Source organism: Myxine glutinosa, chromosome 10 (genome assembly GCF_964187855.1).
Source record: "Myxine glutinosa chromosome 10, kmMyxGlut1.1, whole genome shotgun sequence".
Taxonomy (NCBI): Eukaryota; Metazoa; Chordata; class Myxini; order Myxiniformes; family Myxinidae; genus Myxine; species Myxine glutinosa.
The window spans coordinates 56,620,233-56,643,994 of NC_136270.1; the positions used below are offsets into that span (position 1 = coordinate 56,620,233).

General features: G+C 45.0%; 1 protein-coding gene across 7 annotated transcripts in view; it reads left to right on the forward strand.

Annotated features, from left to right (window-relative positions):
- RBM33 (RNA binding motif protein 33) overlaps nt 1-23,762 on the forward strand; it is a 306,232-nt gene that overhangs the window by 45,159 nt on the left and 237,311 nt on the right. For all 7 annotated transcript variants that reach the window (XM_078785696.1, XM_078785698.1, XM_078785697.1 and 4 more), the window contains exon 3: nt 13,950-13,986. In XM_078785696.1, the coding sequence (XP_078641822.1) occupies nt 13,950-13,986 (37 nt within the window). The remainder of the gene's footprint in view (nt 1-13,949; nt 13,987-23,762) is intronic.

Genomic DNA, 23,762 nt, shown 5'->3' on the forward strand with positions numbered 1-23,762 from the left:
GTTTTGAAGTTTCGACTTCCTTGCTTTGGAAAAGTTCCTTATCCCTTGTACAGGGTGATGACAAAAAACAATGGTATCCATACGTCTCTACGTTGCATCCGTCGGGCTGTACGTTGCAGATGTCGGTCTGTACGTTGCAGATGTTGGGCTGTACGTTGCAGATGTCGGTCTGTACGTTGCAGATGTCGGTCTCTACGTTGCAGATGTCGGTCTGTACGTTGCAGATGTCGGTCTCTACGTTGCAGATGTCGGTCTCTACGTTGCAGATGTCGGTCTCTACGTTGCAGATGTCGGTCTCTACGTTGCAGATGTCAGTCTCTACGTTGCAGATGTCGGTCTCTACGTTGCAGATGTCAGTCTCTTCGTTGTAGATGTCAGTCTCTACGTTGTAGATGTTGGTCTCTACGTTGTAGATGTCGGTCTATACATTGCAGATGTCGGTCTATACATTGCAGATGTTGGTCTATACATTGCAGATGCCGGTCTCTACGTTGCAGATGTCGGTCTCTATGTTGCAGATGTCGGTCTGTACGTTGCAGATGTCGGTCTCTACGTTGCAGATGTCGGTCACTACGTTGTAGATGTCAGTCTCTACGTTGCAGATGTCGGTCTCTACGTTGCAGATGTCGGTCTCTACGTTGCAGATGTCGGTCTCTACGTTGCAGATGTCAGTCTCTTCGTTGTAGATGTCAGTCTCTACGTTGTAGATGTTGGTCTCTACGTTGTAGATGTCGGTCTATACATTGCAGATGTCGGTCTATACATTGCAGATGTCGGTCTATACATTGCAGATGCCGGTCTCTACGTTGCAGATGTCGGTCTCTACGTTGCAGATGTCGGTCTCTACGTTGCAGATGTCGGTCTCTACGTTGCAGATGTCGGTCTCTACGTTGCAGATGTCGGTCTCTACGTTGCAGATGTCGGTCTCTACGTTGCAGATGTCGGTCTCTACGTTGCAGATGTCGGTCTCTACGTTGCAGATGTCGGTCTCTACGTTGCAGATGTCGGTCTCTACATTGCAGATGTCGGTCTCTACATTGCAGATGTCGGTCTCTACGTTGCAGATGTCGGTCTCTACGTTGCAGATGTCGGTCTCTACGTTGCAGATGTCAGTCTCCACGTTGCAGATGTCGGTCTCTACGTTGCAGATGTCGGTCTCTACGTTGCATATGTCGGTCTCTACGTTGCATATGTCGGTCTCTACGTTGCATATGTCGGTCTCTACGTTGCAGATGTCGGTCTCTACGTTGCAGATGTCGGTCTCGACGTTGCAGATGACGGTCTCTACGTTGCAGATGACGGTCTCTACGTTGTAGATGTCGGTCTCTACGTTGTAGATGTCGGTCTCTACGTTGTAGATGTCGGTCTCTACGTTGCAGATGTCGGTCTATACGTTGCAGATGTCGGTCTCGACGTTGCAGATGACGGTCTCTACGTTGCAGATGTCGGTCTCTACGTTGTAGATGTCGGTCTCTACGTTGTAGATGTCGGTCTCTACGTTGTAGATGTCGGTCTCTACGTTGCAGATGTCGGTCTATACGTTGCAGATGTCGGTCTCTACGTTGCAGATGTCGATCTCTACGTTGCAGATGTCGGTCTCTACGTTGCAGATGTCGGTCTCTACGTTGCAGATGTCGGTCTCTACGTTGCAGATGTCGGTCTCTACGTTGCAGATGTCGGTCTCTACGTTGCAGATGTCGGTCTCTACGTTGCAGATGTCGGTCTCTACGTTGCAGATGTCGGTCTCTACGTTGCAGATGTCGGTCTCTACGTTGCAGATGTCGGTCTCTACGTTGCAGATGTCGGTCTCTACGTTGCAGATGTCGGTCTCTACGTTGCAGATGTCGGTCTCTACGTTGCAGATGTCGGTCTCTACGTTGCAGATGTCGGTCTCTACGTTGCAGATGTCGGTCTCTACGTTGTAGATGTCGGTCTCTACGTTGCAGATGTCGGTCTCTACGTTGCAGATGTCGGTCTCTACGTTGCAGATGTCGGTCTCTACGTTGCAGATGTCGGTCTCTACGTTGCAGATGTCGGTCTCTACGTTGCAGATGTCGGTCTCTACGTTGCAGATGTCGGTCTCTACATTGCAGATGTCGGTCTCTACGTTGCAGATGTCGGTCTCTACGTTGTAGATGTCGGTCTCTACGTTGCAGATGTCGGTCTCTACGTTGCAGATGTCGGTCTCTACGTTGCAGATGTCGGTCTCTACGTTGCAGATGTCGGTCTCTACGTTGCAGATGTCGGTCTCTACGTTGCAGATGTCGGTCTCTACGTTGCATATGTCGGTCTCTACGTTGCATATGTCGGTCTCTACGTTGCAGATGTCGGTCTCTACGTTGCAGATGTCGGTCTCGACGTTGCAGATGACGGTCTCTACGTTGCAGATGACGGTCTCTACGTTGTAGATGTCGGTCTCTACGTTGTAGATGTCGGTCTCTACGTTGTAGATGTCGGTCTCTACGTTGCAGATGTCGGTCTATATGTTGCAGATGTCGGTCTCGACGTTGCATATGACGGTCTCTACGTTGTAGATGTCGGTCTCTACGTTGTAGATGTCGGTCTCTACGTTGTAGATGTCGGTCTCTACGTTGTAGATGTCGGTCTCTACGTTGTAGATGTCGGTCTCTACGTTGCAGATGTCGGTCTATACGTTGCAGATGTCGGTCTCTACGTTGCAGATGTCGATCTCTACGTTGCAGATGTCGGTCTCTACGTTGCAGATGTCGGTCTCTACGTTGCAGATGTCGGTCTCTACGTTGCAGATGTCGGTCTCTACGTTGCAGATGTCGGTCTCTATATTGCAGATGTCGGTCTCTACGTTGCAGATGTCGGTCTCTACGTTGCAGATGTCGGTCTCTACGCTGCAGATGTCGGTCTCTACGTTGCAGATGTCGGTCTCTACGTTGCAGATGTCGGTCTCTACGTTGCAGATGTCGGTCTCTACGTTGCAGATGTCGGTCTCTACGTTGCAGATGTCGGTCTCTACGTTGCAGATGTCGGTCTCTACGTTGCAGATGTCGGTCTCTACGTTGCAGATGTCGGTCTCTACGTTGCAGATGTCGGTCTCTACGTTGTAGATGTCGGTCTCTACGTTGTAGATGTCGGTCTCTACGTTGCAGATGTCGGTCTCTACGTTGCAGATGTCGGTCTCTACGTTGCAGATGTCGGTCTCTACGTTGCAGATGTCGGTCTCTACGTTGCAGATGTCGGTCTCTACGTTGCAGATGTCGGTCTCTACGTTGCAGATGTCGGTCTCTACGTTGCAGATGTCGGTCTATACATTGCAGATGTTGGTCTATACATTGCAGATGCCGGTCTCTACGTTGCAGATGTCGGTCTCTACGTTGCAGATGTCGGTCTCTACGTTGCAGATGTCGGTCTCTACGTTGCAGATGTCGGTCTCTACGTTGCAGATGTCGGTCTCTACGTTGCAGATGTCGGTCTCTACGTTGCAGATGTCGGTCTCTACGTTGCAGATGTCGGTCTCTACGTTGCAGATGTCGGTCTGTACGTTGCAGATGTCGGTCTGTACGTTGCAGATGTCGGTCTGTACGTTGCAGATGTCGGTCTGTACGTTGTAGATGTCGGTCTCTACGTTGCAGATGTCGGTCTGTACGTTGCAGATGTCGGTCTGTATGTTGCAGATGTCGGTCTGTACGTTGCAGATGTCGGTCTCTACGTTGCAGACATACTTTGTTTAAATGAGAAAAACATTGTTTCTTCTCCAACACGTTCGGCTACAGCGATTGAATGGATTTTGTTGGTTATTGCTGTTTTGAGATCATCTATGAATTGTGTCCTTCCTCGGTAGACACTCGCTAATCCTGAACTTGGTTTGAGTCTTCTTGGAGGATTTCGTTCTCAGGTAGATTTCGAACGAAAACGATTTTTTTTTCATTGTCCATGGCATGTTGAGAAAATGGAGTTATCTTGACTAAATCTCAATCTGCAGACTATACACAAACTCTACTTTGCACACCTGCAAAAACGATGAGGACATCACATCATTGGTATTGAGGAAGTGTTTATGGGCAAGATCAGTATCGTTTTTTTTGTGGTCACCCTGTAGTTTGCGAGAAAGCTGAATTGTTGCTGGGCCTGGCATTTCCTCTTCGCCATAGTACACAAAAGGTTGCATGCTAGGAGAACTACCTTGATTACTATTGAATTTTGTTTCATAAAGAAAAGTATGATTTATTTTAGATTCATGCATATATATATATATATATATATATATATATATATATATATATATATATATTTATATATATATATTTATATATAATATATATATATATATAAATATATATATTTATATATATAAGACAAATGATGAATTGCGAAAGATGATGGGAATATTGCCTGTGATTGATGCTGTGAAGAGGAACAGGTTGAGATGGTTTGGTCATGTATTGAGGAAGGATGAAAGTGACTGGTTGAGAAGAGTGATGGAAGTTAATGTAGAAGGAAGTAGAGGATGGGGAAGACCGAGAAAGACTTGGCTAAAGATGGTGGAAGAAGAAATGCGGGCAAGGGGGTTAACAAGGAGAGATGCAGAAAATAGGGCAAAATGGAGAAGATTGTCATGGGGACCGCAAGGCTAACCCCTGCTCTAGCAGGGAACATGGCCTTAAAATGCATGTTGTTTGTTGTTGTATTTATATATTATATATTTATATATTATATATTTATATTTTTACAGATCTGGGACGACGGCTCTCCCGTTAGCAAGGGGGGTTAACCCCTTGTCCGTTATACTGGCCGTCGCCTATCCTGGGGGTCTGTGACGTCACTGGTGGTCAGCCACGACCAGGGTAATCGGGCCAGAGGCCCAAAAGAAAGACCCCCCCGAATACCTGCTTACCGTGACCTCCCAACCAGCGAGGAGACAGCCCCGCCCGAGTCGCGACGGTAATGGACATGCCGAGCGAAGCGAGTCACGACCCAGGCCGTTAACAATGACTAACCCGATTATAGCGGTTTTAATCGTGCCACGTAGACCAATGGACAGAAAAGACTAAAGCAACTGGATGGAGACGAAACCAAAGCTTGGAGAAAGAGCACACATTTATTATAACAACCACCAGAGGAAAAGAAAGATCAAAGCTGTACAAAGGTACAACACCTGCGAGTGTGGTCTACTCACCTGCACACCTCCACCACTGCAGTTGCCTCCGAGCTTACCTGCTCCTTACCCTAACCTATCTAACTGGGGAAGGCCCTCCCTGGCACTTACCCCCTCTGTGCCCTCTCTGGCACTGGGCTACCCGGGTCCGTACTCCGGATCCTCGGGCCCCACTGAACGACTCTACCGGCTCCCAGAGCCCACCTGCAGCCTCACCTGGCCGACATCCTCACAGTGGTGGAGTGCCCATTTAACCATACACACTAACAGGCCACACACCCAGCCATTTCCACGTCACTAATGTACCCATCCAAACACCATTCTACCACACGCACCACAGATGCCAATATCCACCACAATTTACCGATACCCTCTACCTACTTTTAAACTACCCTCCCCGGGTATTCGTGAAAGGGGTCCATCTTCCCCATCCACTCCCTTCGCACCAACCACTCCACCCCACGTTTTCCACACTACCCACTCCACAACATCCATTCCATACTCCATTCCATACTAGCTATTTCACACAACCATTCTCCATACACCTGTTCACTTGCACACGTGTTGTATCACACCTCGTGCTCCCTGCACCCTCCCTCCAAGACCATTCACTCAATACAACTCACAATCGCACTTTTCACCATACGCTGCTCCATCACGTCCTTCTTCACACACACTGCATCGTCTAAGCTGACTACCCCCCTTCTGAAACTCGCGCTTCCCAGTCGCCCCTTATACTATTGCGCTCCCACGTCGTTATCATCCAACTAATCTGCTACGTCCCCTACTACAAGTACAACGTCGCTACTTAACCCTACAGTTACCTATTGTCAGCTATTTCCCTATACAATTATCCAAACCCTCCCTGGCTTGGTTTGCACCGCCATAACCCCATAAACTATAGCTCATGTGCCTGGGAAGTGTGAGGGATGGCAGAGTTGCCATTCCTCCACATCGGGCGTCTCCCACTATCAATTTTGCCCATCCAATTGCCAATCAAAATTTGCCAATCATCTTTGCCAATCAAATTTACCAATCCAATTTGCCAATCATCAATTTCCTACTCCTACCAAATGTCCATTAACTTGAGCCTCAGTGCGTCATTACCTTTTCAAAGCTCGGCTTCGCAAAGCCGAGCAATGAATGCGGGCGGTTTGTTTACCCCGATTGGGTCCGTCCGGCACTCAGTTCAGGGGAGGAGGTTTACTCGGGCCGAGATTCCAAGGTCCACCTCGGCGCGGAGCCTTTCAGTCTCCCGCCCGATGGCCCAATCTCGCCCGGCCGGAACACCGCAACCACAAGGGGGCACCGTCCCGACCCTTCCTACCTTCCCTTGCACCGGGCCGCCTGCTCCGCTTAGCAGAGCGCGGACGCGACCGTGCAGGGCGAGGCCCGGCGCGGATCGCGCACGGCAGTTCTTTTGAAACCGCCGTGATTACGACCCCCGCCGGTTCCCGCAGTACCCAAAGCCCGGCACCGACCGAGGGCTCGCGTCGGCTAAACGTCGGTCTAACCGCTGCTCCGTTTAACGTCGATGCCTTACTCGCATGCTCACGCATACGCGACCCCTTTCACATTCTCCAAACCCGGCGCTCCAACGCCGCTCGTACATCCCACACACTTTGTCACAGCACTCGCTCGTGCATTCTCCCCTCGCACAAACTCAGGTCTACTCATAACGCTCACATACTTCGTTACACACCTGACTACCGCACACCTTGGCACACACTCGTCGTTCGCACACTCCATCAACACACATCGCGCCCACTCCTCGGTCACATCCTCTGTGACAACCATGGGTGTGCACTCTTTTTCACACCCAATCACGCGCTTCAATGTGCCCTCCCGCACCCGCGCCACCACCAACTCACTCTCCGTGTCGCTCTCACCACCACACTCTGTCGTGCATTCCTTCTCACTCTCGACAGCACACTCACTCCACGGCGCACACTTTTTCCTCACACACACCTCCGTTCCACACCTTTCTTCCCCCGTTACGTCCTCCGTAACACTCACCACAGGTGTGCACTCTTTTGCACACCCAATCATCACCGCACACCCTTGCTCACCAATACCTCTCGCACTCCCCATGGTCGGACATCCTTGCACACACCCTCTTTCCACGCACTCTGCACCAGTCGCACACCTCACCAGCGGCCTCTCACGAACGCCCGGGTCTAGCCCAACACCCAAGCTCACTGAATCTCCCCTCACACCATATGCATTTCCGAGCATATTGCCACTCACCTCGGCACCTCTTCTCTTTCGCTCCTCCTCCGCCACCTGCAAACTCTTTATTTGGTCAGTAAGCACATCATCGTGCCGTGTGCACAGACCTTGCACCAATTCCATCACCTCCTCCTTTATCTCCTTCTTAGTCTCCCTCCGTCTCTTCTTAATTTCGCTTACCCCCTCTTCCACCTCCTCTAACTTCTGTTTCACCTCTTTTATTTCCAGATGCGCCCCTTCAATTTCTTCCTCGAAGACCACCTTGGTCGTTTCTATGTGCGTCCTGACTTCCCGTTATTTTGTCTCCATTGCCTCTACCACCTCTTCTAACCTCTTCGTCAGTCCCTCATGTACCGTCTGACATTCCCTCTTCGTCGCTGTTAATTCCTTCTTTATTTCTTTCTGCGTCGCTTTCAACCCCCCTATTACCGCCGTGTTCTTTTCCACCTGCTCCCCTAACTCCTTTTGTCCCACTGTCAGCTGCTCTACTCCCCACGTCAGGTCTTCTATGCCCCCCTGTAACCTAGCCGTACTGTTCCTCACCTCATTCTCCATGCGCTCCTCACCCCGCTTTACCTCCTCACGTACCCCCGTGACCTCTTCACTCACCCCGCGCCTTATATCCTCCCCCATCTCTCCTATTTCCTTTGTAGATGCCGCCCTCATCTGCTCCAAATCCCCCTTGTGGGTGTCCAATCTGGTTTCTAACCCGATTTTTACCTCCTCTATCTGATCCCCCATTTGTTTAATTTCCTGGGCGGATTGCTCCCCTATTTCCCTCAATTTGCCTTCTATATTGTTTTCTAACCCCTCTAACCCATTCTTCACCCTTTCCATTTGGTCCTCCTGGGTGGCCATCCTATTTTCCAACCCCGTTAACCCATTCTTCACTTCCCCAATTTGATTACCCATGTCCTCCAATTGGCCCCCTAATTTACTTTCTAGCCCCCCAATTTTGCCATCGAGCCCCCCTATTTGGCTTCCCAATTCAGTTTTTACTCCACTAATTTGGCTTCCCAATTGCTCAATTTGGCTTCCCAGCCTCCTGTTCTTTTCCATTTCCTCACCCGACTTGACTATGAAGGCCTGCATTTGCGCCATGAATACGTCCCAGTTCATCGGTGCCGCGGGCGTGGCTGCCGCAGCCACGTGCGAGGCGCCATTTTGTGCGCCTCTAACCTCGTGCGAAGCTTTGATGCGAAATTTGGATGATGTCAGTTTTAATCTAATATAAATGACTTATGTTGGAAAAGATGGTTCTATATTTGGAGTATCCCAAGAGTTGGATATTGATTTATCAAATTTTTATACAAAGGCACAGGCTGAATGACAAAAATATAACACAACAAAAAATATGAATATGAACAATACTTATAAATTAATCAATTATCCAAGCCCCACAGATGCCAATGACTTAGTTAGATTAAATGATTTATCACAATATATATATCTTTAAATAAAACAGCACGTTTTATTAAACAAGTAGAATTTACAACCACAACATCTGGTTCTACAAACCTTTCTACAAACCACCTTTCCTTATTAAATTTAACTATCTACTTGCAATTTAACTTCATAAAGAAGGACATGTAGTTAATATGAGAATCAATGAATAGGGGTACATGACATGTATGATTTAGGGTATAATTGGTCCTTTTCAATAAACTTGGAAGACCTATATGATTTTAATCAATCTCGTAAAGAAGAATATTACCCACTTGGTGAGGATAATGAGATATGTGGAAGCACAATTAGCAAATTAGCAATTACAACAAATACGCGATTTCAAGAATAGAAAATTATATGATGGCAAAGCGATAGTTTATATCGTCACCTTCGTGCCATTCTTGCTCAAGTCGAATTTTATCGAAAATGACATTTTGTTATCCGGTGATTGGTTATTGTGTCTAGTTACTGTCAATTAATAATAGAATGTCTATACACGTTTTTTTCCCACCGAAAAAAAAAGGTGTTTGTTCAACTCCGTGCCATTTCTGCTTATCGAGTGTTCGTGCCATTTCCGCTCATCGTGTATCACCGAAATAATGACTCCTCCCATTAAATTCAACGAACCCTAACCCATCTCTTTTACCCTAGTTGAAAAAAGTGGGGACGGACGGACGGACATCGAGACCGGCATTATTAGTGACCTATCTCCGAAAGGAGATGACCTAAAAAACTAGTGTATAAATGAAAACAAAGTCAATGTATCATAAAAATTAATTTCTTGATTATTCGTTCCAAAGGGTCGTCGGCATTTAGGTAGAACCGTGAGCAATATTGTCTCTAGCACTTCTCCGTGCCATAATTTCCCAAGCCAAAATTGCTCACGGTGATTTGCCCAAGCCAAAATTGCTCACGGTGATTTATAATCTGTTATTTATAAATTTAGCTTAGTTTTAAACTTAAAAATCATGTTTCTCTACAATTGCATGCAATGATAATCTAGGTTTTCTTCACTTAACAGAATTTAAATTCAGTACTGATCCAGATGGCTGAAAAAAATACGTTTTTTGTGATTGTCGTAAACGCTTTTTTCGACTTGAGCAAGAATGGCACGAAGGTGACGATATGACAAAGAAGGAAAGAAATAAGATAAATATACAAAGCCTAGGAATACAAACCGATTTAACAACAGGAAGATGGGGTGGTATTACTTGTCATTATATTAATCTCTCCTACATTTCAGAAACATTAATTTTTTTATGCATCAATGGCAGAGAGAAGACTACAAGAGAATTATAATTTTTGTATTCAAGGATACTTACAAGAAAAGGGTGTTAAATATTGCATTCCTTATGATTTTGAACATCGACATGGGAAATTTAAAATTGAGAACTCGTCATACTGATATTGCTATATCCACAAATGAAGATTTGATTAAAATATCAAATAAAAATCGACTTCTAAAAGTTATGAAATATCAAACTCTTTTAGAAATCATCAACAAATCTTATTTGTATCCTATTATGAGAAAAATAATTACAGACACAAGAATATCTCAAAATCCAGATGAATATATGTATAATATTCTATGGGGAGATGGTTCAAGGATAGCAAGGGATGAGGAAGGAGTTGAAGAAGAAAATGAGGCAAGGGATAAAAGAGAGAAGGAAGAGAGTGAGAAAAAGGAGGAGGAGGAGAGAGAGAGAGGGAGGAAAAATAGAAAAATATGGAAACCAGTGAGATTAATAAAATATTGGAGGTATTACAGAAAATAAATCAAACTCAATGCACTGAGGAGGAAAATAAAGAAATTAAAAGTGTAATGAAAATATTATTTTCAAGAAAAACTCCAATTTTGGGGAGGAGGTTTAAATGAGAAGCAGCCTCTTCACTCTCTCCTCAAGCAGCCTCTTCACTCTCTCAGGCAGCAGCATTTTCACTCTCTGCAGACCTGGACAAAATCACAAACTAGTCAAACAAGTGGAACATGTCTTTAAATTCTGACAAATCTCACACTCTCACAATGTCTCTCTGAAAAGACCGTCTGGAAAACCCTCCCATCTACTTTCTCAACAATCCTCTCCAAGAAGTTCTGTCACTCAAGCTTTTGGGTCTCACTATCTGCATGATCTTTCCTGGGAAAACCACATTTCCAAGCTGGCCTCCAAAGACAGTTGCCGACTGGGCATCCTCCGTCATGCTAAGTCCTTCCTTGGCACACCTGAGCTCCTCATCCAAATACAAGGCTTTCTTCCATAGCTCAATGGAATATTGCTCTCCACTCTGGGCTGGTGCTCCTGCCTCACACCTAGCTTTCCTTCACGCTGTAGAAACCAAAGCTTTCAGGATCATTGGAATCTCCCACGATGAAGCTGATTCGGAGGGCCTTTCACTCTCTCCCTGCAGGCAGGTTGGTGGTCTTTCTGTCTTATGCTGACTCCTCTCTGGCCTCGCTACCCCAACTCTGTCTGTGCTGTGTCCCCAAAATATTCCTGCAGGACACACAAGAACTGCCAGCAACCCTCTTCTGGTGAAACTGCCAAAATCAAGACACTCTGCTCATCTTCACTCTTTCATTCCTCTTTTTTCCTGCCTTTGGAACAAACTCCCACACTCTCTTCAATCCCACTCCTCCCTCCAGGTCTTTAAAACAGCTGAACACCACCATCTCTTATCTTCCCCCATCCAAAACCTTGATCTTTTCTACACCTGTTAATACACCCCGAATCCACATCTTTCAATCCCCGACTTCCTTCCTGAAATTCCTTGTAGTGTCAATTTGTTTTGTACCGTGCACCCCTTCCCTCCTCCCCCCAGCCCCCCCCCCTTCGAACAGATCTCCTGCTGTCCCTGTTCTCTACTCTTGTGCTTGTGTGCTTCCCTCTCTCGCCCCATCTTGTCTCCCCCTCCCTTTATTGTTTTACTTATGTTTTTTGTGTTTTATTTGCTAATATGTGTTTGATGTGCTAGCTCCTAAACGAGCCTCGATCTTGTATACAAAAAAAAGAAAAAACGTGGGGATAAAGAAGAAGAAAAGGATTATGTAGTTGATGATTTGGTGTTATTGACTTTAGTTAAAGTTTTACATATATATTTTTCCCCTAAATAAATGGAGGAGAGAGTGAAGACATTCCTAAGGATTCTTTATGTTTTAAAAATCAAGATAGAAATGGATATGTTGGAAACGAAAAAGGTTTTCGCACTCGGTATGAATTTTTCTCATAAATGAATTAGTACGGCAGATAGGTGAAATATTTGGGAGAATTGTGCCTTTGATGATACAAGCACGAGAGTTGGCACACAGTTAGAGTATGCACTAAGGATGATATTTGGCTATAGGGCCATTGCAGAATTGTCCTGTGACAACAATGGCGGCCATTTTTCAAAATGGCCTCCACTGCTTGTTATTTTACATATATTTGCTACATTACCGTGTATAAACTGGTGTTGTCGTCATACAAGCTTGACATTTGGCACATAATTAAAGACCCCTAACTATCGGGTTATCATATATTTGTCCTGTGACAACAATGTTTTTAAAATGGCCACTATTTATATGGTATAATATGGTATATGGTATATTAATTTGTATAAACTGTTGTTTGAATCATACAAGCATGGTATTTGGTAAATAGTTAAATATTCTGACTATTAGAGTCATCACAGATGTGTCCAATAAAAATGGCGCTCAATTTTTAGTACGGCAGATAGGTGAAATATTTGGGAGAATTGTGCCTTTGATGATACAAGCATGAGAGTTGGCACACAGTTAGAGTATGCCCTAAGGAAGATATTTGGTTATAGGGCCATCGCAGATTTGTTCTGTGACAACAATGGTGGCCATTTAAAAAAAAAAGGACAAATCTGCGATGGCCTTATAGCCAAATATCTGTCTTAGGACAAACTCTGACTGTGTGCCAAATGCCATGCTTGTATCATCAAAGGCACAATTCCTGCACCTATCTGCCATACTAAATGAGTTATTGTGTTTAGTGTAAAAAGAAAACGAATACTAAAAATATATCGTATGTTAAAGGTAAAAATAATAGAGTTGATCAAAAGGGGACATGTTTAGTGTGTGGCTCTAAAACGTTTCAATTCATTCTTAAGCATAAAAGTAGGAGAGATATGCAAAAGTTTTTGTCGGGTCTTATATTTACAACAACTGGAATTCTGGGGGAATTACATCTACCGGGGTATTCTTTCTGTGGTCCAGGGACAAACTTGGATAAAAGATTAAATGAGGCTAACAATCCTAAACCTTGGTCTAAACCTATAAATAGGGTTGATGAAGTGTGTATGAAACACGATATTGATTATGGGAATAGCACTACGTTGGCTGAAAAACACGCAACCAACAGAGAAATGTTGTATAATTTGTCTTTGATACAAAATCCAACGTTGAGAGAAAAAGTTGATAGATTTATCGTGAAAAAATTGATAAGTGCTGAATTGAGACTTGGGCTTGGTTGTCAAAAAACGATTAAACTCTAATGTCATCAAGACTGAGGAGCAAATAGCTTTAGCTGATGAATTATATAAACCTATAATCACAAAGTTTAAAAGAAGGAAGGTTTATTCCAAAGGGGTTGATTACATCTGGTCCGCTGATTTAATTGAACTAAATAATGATAAGGGATACAAGTATGCTTTAACCGTTATTGATTTGAGGAGTAGATTTGCATGGGTTGTTCCTTTGAAAAACAAAAGGGGTAATACTCTTATGTTGGCTTTCAGTGAAGTACTGTATTTAGTAAAAGCAAAAGAAAACCAAAGAAGTTATGGACTGATGAGGGAACAGAGTTCTATAACAAAACATTTATGAAGTCCCTTAAAGATAATAGTATAATATTGAATAGCACCTTACATATATATACATTTACTGTATCTATAACCTCCAGTTCTCTCTTTGTAAATTTGTATTGTTTACCGCTGCTCTCTGACCAAGGGATTAATAGTCATCGTAAAATACACAAATTCTGGAGGGAGTGTCTCGTCCATTTAATTTTGGGGGAAGTTTCCCATCCTATGGACGGAATATTTGCTCTTTGAACTAAAAGTTGTATCTATTGGTGAATTCATTTTGCGAATCACTTTATTCACTTTTGGCATATCCCTTTTATCCCTTTGTCTTTTTTTTTTACAGTGATGATCTCCTAAGTGATGATGAATTTGGTGGAACTGTAAGTTGTTTCATGTTAGTTTTTTTAAAATATCTCCAATCAAATGAATGCTGTCCCATGAATGACCATTTCCTGATTCTTCCTATCATCACCACAGAGGGACGGCTTCTGGGCGGCCATTTTATGTCTGCTGTTAAGTGATCAGCATCGCATTACTTTGTGGCATCGTTGACCATTGTGTTCTCAATGGAGAGGATCCACGATGGTTTTCTCAGTTAATGGATCAGGGAATTTTAATAATTTTTCTAGACGTTTTAAAAATAACGTTTTGGAAAGCCAACACATCATTGGTCTCTTGTTCACAATCAGAAAATGGATATTGGACAGACATTACAGACCTGACAACAGAAGTCATGGCTGCCCTGAAGACATTTGGTCTTCGGATTGTGCATTTAAATGCCGTTGTGGTGACCAAGAGCCACAGCATATCAGTCACGTGAAGTTTGCATTTGACATATCGTACTTATGTGTCGTTAGTGAAAAATGGCTGCCACGGGGAGAAAAATACTAAAAGGAATTGTGGATGCAAAATGGTCTGAACCGTTGTATGAACATAGGTATAACATTCTAGTAAATGGTTTAAACTTTAAAGCCAGTTTTCTTTCAAAGTAATAAAAATGCAAGATTTTTTTCATTTTCTGTCTTTTGGATGCCTTTTAGACGGTACTTTGTTTGTGGTGCGTCGAGGGTATATATGCCTTTTTTTTTTTTTTTTTTTTTTTTTTTTTTTTGTATACAAGATCGAGGCTCGTGAAAGAGCGAACATTAATCACACAGAAAGACAAACAGACACACAAAACAAATAACATCGGGAGCGGTAGACAAGATGGGGAGAGAGGGGGAAGGACACAAACACAACATTTGAGAGCAGGGACCGAGAGACATGGAGACATCGAGAGAACTGTGGGAGGGAGAGGGCTTTGGGGGGGAGGCATGGGAAGGGGGGGGGGGGTGGGAGAGGTATAAAACATATGGACACTGCCAAGACTTCCAGGAAAGAAGTTGGAATTTCAAACAAGGTGGATCTGGGGTGAATTAGTAGGGGTAGAAAAGATCAAGGTTTTGGATGGGGGAAGATAAGAGATGGTGGTGAACAGCTGTTTTGAAGACCTGGAGGGAGGAGTGTGATTGAAGTGAGTGTGGGAGTTTGTTCCAGAGGCGGGAGAAAAGAGGAATGAAAGAGTGAAGGTGAGCAGAGAGCCGAGATTTCGGCAGTTTAACCATCAGAGGGTGGCTGGCAGATCTTGTGCGACCTGTAGGAATATTTGGGGGACAGAGCACAGAGAGAGCTGGGGGAGCAAGGCCGGAGAGGAGTCGGTAGAAGACAGAAAGACCACCTACCTGCCTGCGGTGAGTGAGTGAAAGGCCCTCAGAGATAGCTTCATCGCGGGAGATTCCAATGATTCTGAAAGCTTTGGATTCAACAGCGTGAAGCCGAGCCAGGTGTGAGGCAGGAGCACCAGCCCATAGGGGAGAACAGTATTCCATTGAGCTGCGGATGAAAGCCTTGTATGTGGTGAGGAGCTCAGGTGTGCCTAGGAAGGACTTCGCACGACGGAGGATGCCCAGTCGGCGACTGGCTTTGGAGGCCAGCTTGGAAATGTGGTTTTCCCAAGAAAGATCATGGCAGATGGTGAGACCCAAAAGCTTGAGCGACAGAACTTCTTGGAGAGGATTGTTGAGAAAGTAGATGGGAGGGTTGTCCAGTCGATCTTTTCGGAGAGACATAGTAAGAGTGTGAGATTTGTCAGGATTGAAAGAAATGTTCCACATGTTTGACCAGTCTGTGATTTTGTCCAGGTCTTCAGAGAGTGAGGAGGCTGCTGACTGCCGATCTGAGGGAAGAGGAATGGAGTGGCAGAGAGTGGAGTCATCAGCAAAGAGATACAGAGGATTTTCCAGAGAGTCGGAGAGATCATTGATAAAGACCAGAAAAAGCACAGGGCCCAGCACACTGCCTTGGGGAACTCCAGCCTGAACGGGAAGGGGAGATGAGAGAAATCCATTCAGGGCCACACGTTGACTACGACCAGAGAGGAAGTCCGCAAGCCATGCATGGAGATTTCCATGGATACCATAGGAGGAGAGTTTGGTGAGCAGAGCTGGGTGCCAGACCGTATCGAAGGCACGTGATATGTCAAGGGAGACAGCTCTGATTTCCTGTTTGGCATTGAGGACCTCCATCCATTGTTGAGACAGCAGAAGCAGCATGTCCAGAGTAGAGTGACCTGGTCTGAAACCAAATTGATGATCAGAGATCAAGCCATTGGAGAAGAGGAAAGATTTCATATCCGAAGCAATGATGGATTCCATGACTTTGCTGATAATTGGGAGCAGGCTGATTGGTCTGTAGTTGCAAGGATCTGTTTTTGCACCTTTTTTGTGTAAAGCGGTAATGTTTGCTGATTTCCAGGATGCTGGCAGATGACCTTGAGCAAAGGATAGGGTGAAAAGAACAGAGAGAGGGTGAGATAGAGCGGCAGAGCAGGATTTTAGGACCCGTGGGCTGATGCCATCTGGTCCAGTTGCAGAATCAGAGTCGAGGTTTGACAAAAACTCCTCCACCTTGTCAGGAGAGAAGGTCACAGAGTCCAGGAGCAGTTTGGTTCGACTGGGAAAGGTGGGAACAGAGAGAGATGGGTTTGGGACTAAGGATTTTGAGGCAAACACAGAGTTGAGGCATTCGGCTTTGTCACGTGCGATGTCAACTGTGTGGCCATTTGAGGTAAGGGAGGGGATGGAGGGGGAACAAACACCAGAAACGGATTTGACCAGACGCCACCAGGATTTGGAGGAAGGAGACAGGTTTGAGAGTTCATTCTTGAGTGAGGAGAGATAGTGCTTCCTGGCACTCCTGAGGGTAGACACAGACTTGTTCCGAGTTTGGTGGAAGGAACTGAGATTTCCTTCAGTTGGATTAGCCTTCCAAGAGGCAAAGGCAAGTTGTTTCAGGGCAACTGCCTCACCACAAGATTCAGTGTACCATGGACGGGAGGAAGGGTAAGACAACTGAAGGCGAGATGGGATAAATCTGTGCATGAGAGAGATCAGTTTGCTTTGGAAGAATTCCCAGGAAGAATTGATGTCAGAGGCAGTGGAGATGGGAGACCATTCCAGACGATTGATGGCTGCTTGAAGACCGTCCCAGTCGGCCTGAGTGAAATGCCAGACTCGTCGACGCTGAGGAGGCTCTCTGAGAATGGCCAGAGAGATGTCCACTTTGACAAGCACATGATCAGAAGAACCGATTGGAGCAGAAGAAGAGCAGCAGACATTAGCAGGGAAGTTAGTCATAACCAAGTCTAGAAGAGAAGATACTCCATTGGCTGAGATCCGGGTCGGGAAATTGACAGATTGTGTCAATCCCAGTGAGTCACAGAAGTCCTTTGCTGAGGTGCCATGACTGGTGAGAGAGGAACCCACACCCAACCAGGTGGCATGATGACAATTGAAGTCACCACATATGAGGAAGAGAGAGTTGGGATGAGTGGATAGAAGTTGGTCCATGTTGTCAGACAGTGAAATGTAGATGGAGTCATCACTGTTTGGGGGACGGTACAGAACACATATGAACAAAAGGTGGGAGCGGAGAGGAAGCCGTAGCCAGAGGTACTGCTGGGGGTGAGGAGGAGAGAGGGCAGTGCAAGGAGAGTGAGGAAGAGAGTTTTTGATAAAGATAGCCACCCCACCACCAGGCCGAGGCTCAGGTCTATCATACCGGAGGAGGGAGTAACCAGGAAGAGATATTAAGGAATCAGAGACATCTTGAAGGAGGAAAGTCTCTGTTAAGCAGATCAAGTCTGGATTGTCAGAAGCAACCTGTATGGAGAGATCAGTCAGGTTTGAGCGAAGGCCCCGGATGTTTGAGGTCCATACCGTTAATGAAGAGAGAGGGGGAGCATCGGGTACAGGACAGGGGAGGGGAGGAGTAGGGTAAGATGAAGGATGAGAGGGGGAGGTAGGGAGAGCAGTTGTTAGTGTGTCAGCGATTGCAGAAGAGTTCCAAGAAAGGGAAGGATGAGGAGGATGAAAGGTTTGAAGGTGAAGGGATGAGGCACAGAGAGGGGTTGTTTGAGGGGGGGCAGAGGAAAGAAGAAGGTTGGGGGGGGGGGGGGAGGTATGAGATAGAAGGGAGACGAAGTGGGGAGGAGGCAGCTTTGAGGAGGAGGGGGGAGGAGGGAGAATTGGAGAGGAATGGTATGGGGGGAGATTTGAATGGGAGGGGTTGGGGGGGAGTTTTGAAGGGGAGGAGTGAGGGGGGAGTTTAGGAGGGGAAGGGCAAGGGGGGAGTTCAGGAGTGGAGGGGTAGGGGGGGAGTTTAAGAGTGGCGGGGCAAGGGGTGAGTTTAGGAGTGTAGGTGCAAGGGGAGGGATTTGGATGGGAGGGGCAAGAGGGGAGTTTAGAAAGTGGATGATTAATGAAAGACGAACATTGAAAACAAATTGGGTTTGTTGTGATTTTCAAGTTAGCAATCCGGTTCAGAATGATGGAGGAGGGATGGAATGAATGTGAATTTAGACCATGTAGTGAGGGAGACGTATAAGATATTGAATTTCTTTTTTTTGAGGTGGAATGAGTTGGAGAGGAAATTGAGAAAAGCCTTTTAAATAGGAAGAAAAACAGCGTGTTGTAAAATACCACTGAGTAAAACACTGAAGGGGAAAGGTTATACATATTTAAATAATATTTAAACAGAACCGTGAACAATCTTATGTGCACAAAAATACCAACGGGGGGAGAGCCGAGAGGGACCACCACGAGTCACGTGAAGGGCAAACGGTGTTTTAGCCTTGGAAAAACTTAACATCTCTTTAGCCTTGGAAACTAAATAGATGTTAAGGGACGGCTGGCTTGGGAAGCGATAACAAGCTGAACATAACAAGCTGAACAGTAATGGGACTCCCCTGGATCAGCTTTTTACCTCCGCCACCGAAGGTGGATGGACGTTATGTTTTCATCCCTGGCTGTCTGTTTTTTTTGTCTGCTTATCTGTTTGTGAACAAGATATCTCAAAAAGTTATCGACAGATTCAGACGAAACTTGATGGAGATGTTGTGTATGTGACATGGACGAAATTATTAGATTTTGGTGAAGATCTGAATATTTTCGAGAATTATTTAATTTTTAGGTGATCCATCACCATTGAGAGATCGGGCGAAAAGTGATTATATAACATGATATTTTAAAAAGTTATGGATGAGTTGGTTAGGTGACAAGAACAAGCCGATTCTATTTTGGTTCAGGTCCGAATCCAGATCCGGCATATCGGTGGGATCCAAAACATAAACTGTTCAGCCTGGTGGATGTATGCGCTCTACCGAGTGCCGTTCTAGTTGTGTGAGTTTTTGTTTACGGCTGGCGGCGTTGGGTGGGATTTTGGGGTTACCGTTATTTAATCGCATAAAATAATTTGAAATATAACTACGGGGGAAATCAGGAGGGATCACGTTAATCTTTTTATTACTGCCAATTATTGTACTATTATTATTTTAATATAGACCTCAACAGAGATATATTAACAACATTTCCATGAAACGGATTTAAAAGAACTACAAAGCTTTTCGTTGTGCTTCTTCTTCGAAGAGGAACTCAAACTCGTCTCCCAGTCACAAATTTTATTGTCAAAGATGATTTCCTCAGTGGCCCGAGTGGGCCCCCTTCCACACTCTACCACCTCCAATCGGAGCGCTGAACACTGAACAGGCTCCTCCAACCTCAAGCATTGGGGGTGATGATGTCAGCAAAGAACATCCAATCTGAATTGGTCTTGTTGATAGGTGGCCTATGTGGATTCTTCTTCAATGCCTCATTCACTTTGTGCTCATATCACCCGAGGAGTGCACAATGAAAAAATTTGTGGTTATTTTTCTTTCTGTTTCATGGAAACGTCCTTAATATGTCTCGGTTTTCATCTGTGTTCAAGTTTTGTGGGACGAAGCATCTTTTTACTATTATTATTGTTAACTGGTAGGAGTACCCGGCGTTTCCGAAGGGGGGGGAGGGGTGGAAGTAGAGGGAGGGGCGAGGAAGGGAGTGGGGGGGGGGGGGGGGGGACTATAAGGGGGAGGGGAGCGGGAGGTGAGGGGAGAGTGATATACTACATATACATCTTCTTTGGTGGGGGGTGGGGGGGGGGGGCTTTGACAGGACCCTCCGTTTTGGGGAGTGGAGGAAGGGAAGCAGGAAAAATTTACCCGTGCAAAGAGTGCTTTAACCTCAGTGTTGCCCAGGTAAAAAGGAAATTGTAATACCCTCTGCCACCATCACCAGGTGGCGCTACATGGTACACATTTACATTGAGAATATACAGTCACGTGAAAAAGTAAGTACACCCCATGTAAAGTTTTGACTTTTTCAACATACAGCTATTTGATCTTCATTTCAACAATATTGATAGGTAAAGGTGATATAATATAACAAATATCATGAAACATTTACATTTTGTAGTCCATTGTATAATTTAAATAAACATAAATGCAAATTTCGCATGTGGAAAAAGTAAGTACACCCCTACATTTATCACTACTTCAAATACCTAAAATTAGAATCAGGTGCACCAGCTCAGGTGCAAATGATTAGAACATCGTTAGAGAGGATCTTGGAGGAACCTGTCTTATTTTCACCTCAGACATTTAGTTTGGTTTGCTATTTGTTGTTGAAGTGTGCGGCGTCACCATGCCAAGATCAAAAGAGCTCTCTGAGGCCTTCAGAAAGAAGGTTATAGATGCCTACGAGTCTGGGAAGGGATTTAAAAAGATCTCCAAATAATTTGAAATCAATCATTCGACTGTCCAGAAGATCATCTACAAGTGGAGAAGATTCCAAACAACTGCCAAATTGTTCAGGCCAGGCCACCCCAGCAAGTTCAGCTCGAGAGCAGACCGCAAGATGCTGAAAGAAGTCTCGAAGAACCCCAGAATGTCATCACGGGACCTACAGGTAGCTCTTGCCACTGTTGATGTCAAAGTGCACGAGTCTACCATTAGAAAGAGGCTGCACAAATTTGATCTACATGGGAGGTGTGCCAGGAGGAAACCTTTGCTGTCCAGAAAGAACATCAAGGCAAGACTAAAGCTTGCCAAAGAACACCGAGGCAAAGACCAGCACTTCTGGAACAATGTGCTCTGGACAGATGAGTGAAAGGTAGAGCTATTTGGCCACAGTACAGGAAGACATGTTTGGCGAAAACCAAAGACAGCATTTGACCACAAGAACCTGATACCAACTGTAAAGCATGGTGGTGCAAATATTATGGTTTGGGGCAGCTTTGCTGCATCAGGGCCTGGGCAGCTCACCATCATGTAATCCATTATGAATTCTTAGTTGTACCAGAGGGTGCTTGAGGATAATGTGAGGCCATCTGTCAGTGAGTTGAAGCTCAACCGAAGGTGGACCTTGCAACATGACAATGACCCTAAACATACCAGTAAATCCACCAAGGAATGGCTGAAAAGAAAGAAATGGAGGGTTCTGGAATGGCCAAGTCAAATCCCGGATCTAAATCCCATCGAGATGTTGTGGGGGGATTTGAAACGAGCTGTGCATGCAAGAAACCCCTCAAACGTCGCACAGCTGAAATAATTCTGCATGGAGGAGTGGGCAAAAATTTCTCCCCGTCTATGTCAGACACTGGTAGACAGTTATAAGAAACGCCTACTTGAGGTTGTTCCTGACAAAGGGGGCAATACCACCTATTAGAGCCAAGGGTGTACTTACTTTTTCCAAATGCGAAATTTGCATTTATGTTTATTTAAATTATACAATGGACTACAAAATGTAAATGTTTCATCATATTTGTTATATTATATCACCTTTATCTATCAATATTGTTGAAATGAAGATCAAATAGCTGTATGTTGAAATATGTTGAAAAAGTCAAAATTTACATGGGGTGTACTTACTTTTCACGTGACTGTACGCCCCCTCACGCCCCCGAATGAGGCCGCGTCCACATAGACTATGTTACCCCCAGACAAAGTTGTATTTGTACCCCGCATAAAGTATACAAGTGTTTATAGCTGGAGTACCTGGCGTTGCTCAAGCAAAAAAGAAACATTAACATATTTGAAATGAAGGCAAATATAATGAAAAAGCAAATGCATCCAAATTAGGATCCATCACAAATGGCAAATCATCATTTTACTTTTTTGTTGAATATCTGCTGCTGAATATGCAGTTCATCACGTTTCTGAGTTAAGTATGATGACGTTCATGAAGAAGAAGAAACCATACCACCAACTTCGACCACTTCCGGAATTGTTGGACACCGCTCCTTTCCGATGCCATCTCCAGGCATTGCAAAACGTCATTGCCGGACACCGAAGGGGGCTCGGCAGTGACGCACGCTGAAAGGGAGTATTCAGTTTTCACTCTGGTTGTTTGTTGTACACCGCTCCTTTCCTATGCCATCTCCAGGCATTGCAAAACGTCATTGCCGGACACCGAAGGGGGCTCGACAGTGACGCACGCTGAAAGGGAGTACTCAGTTTTCACTCTGGTTGTTTGTTGTCCACCGCACCTTTCCTATGCCATCTCCAGGCATTGCAAAACGTCATTGCCGGGCACCGAAGGGGGCTCGGCAGTGACGCACGCTGAAAGGGAGTACTCAGTTTTCACTCTGGTTGTTTGTTTTCTTGTTTTCTTTCTTGTTGTACACCGCACCTTTCCTATGCCATCTCCAGGCATTGCAAATCGTCATTGCTGGGCACCGAAGGGGGTTCGGCAGTGACGCACGCTGAAAGGGAGTACTCAGTTTTCACTCTGGTTGTTGTACACCGCACCTTTCCTTTGCCATCTCCAGGCATTTCAAATCGTCATTGCTGGGCACCGAAGGGGGCTCGGCAGTGACGCACGCTGAAAGGGAGTACTCAGTTTTCACTCTGGTTGTTGTACACCGCACCTTTCCTTTGCCATCTCCAGGCATTTCAAATCGTCATTGCTGGGCACCGAAGGGGGCTCGGCAGTGACGCACGCTGAAAGGGAGTACTCAGTTTTCAATCTGGTTGTTTGTTTTCTTTCTTTCTTTCTTTCTTGTTTGTTGTGCACCGCACCTTTCCTATGCCATCCCCAGGCATTGCAAATCGTCATTGCTGGGCACTGAAGGGGGCTCGGCAGTGACGCACGCTGAAAGGGAGTACTCAGTTTCACTCTCGTTGTTTTCTTGCTTCTTGCTTTCTTGTTTGTTTGTTTGTTTGTTTGTCCGGGCGATATATCAGCCATCCTTTGAGCTAGGAAGCTGAAATTTCGGCACAGTAGTGAGCAAGTCCTTTTAGTCCTTGAGCCAGACCAAAAGTAATGCTCCGGCGGGGGGAGTAATTCTCATTATGATTTTCCATTAGACCAATGTCTCAAGTGTCAGAAAAGGTGTGATGGACATCTGAGAACGGTAGCTTAGTGCCTGGATGGACGCCATCTTTGAAACCACCCAGCTCGAAAATGCCCATTTGGTGGGGTACATTGTTGCACGTGTATCTGGACTTCTATACTAGCTATCGATGTGCGGTTGACGACTAAATATACGTCCGATGTGTACCGTCTAAATAAAAAATAATATGAAGCATTTTGTTTTAGATTAATTATTATAAAAATCAATTATCGAAAAAAAATCATATATTTTTCAATATTTTATTATTAGACTTGTACTTTTTTTAGTGAAACAACACTGGTCTGATTTTCCAAATTATGCATTGTGCTACACCGTTTATCTGTCTATAAAAATAACTCAAAAACTAAAACATATCATCCACCACGAGTTTACAACAAATAAATGTAAAGAG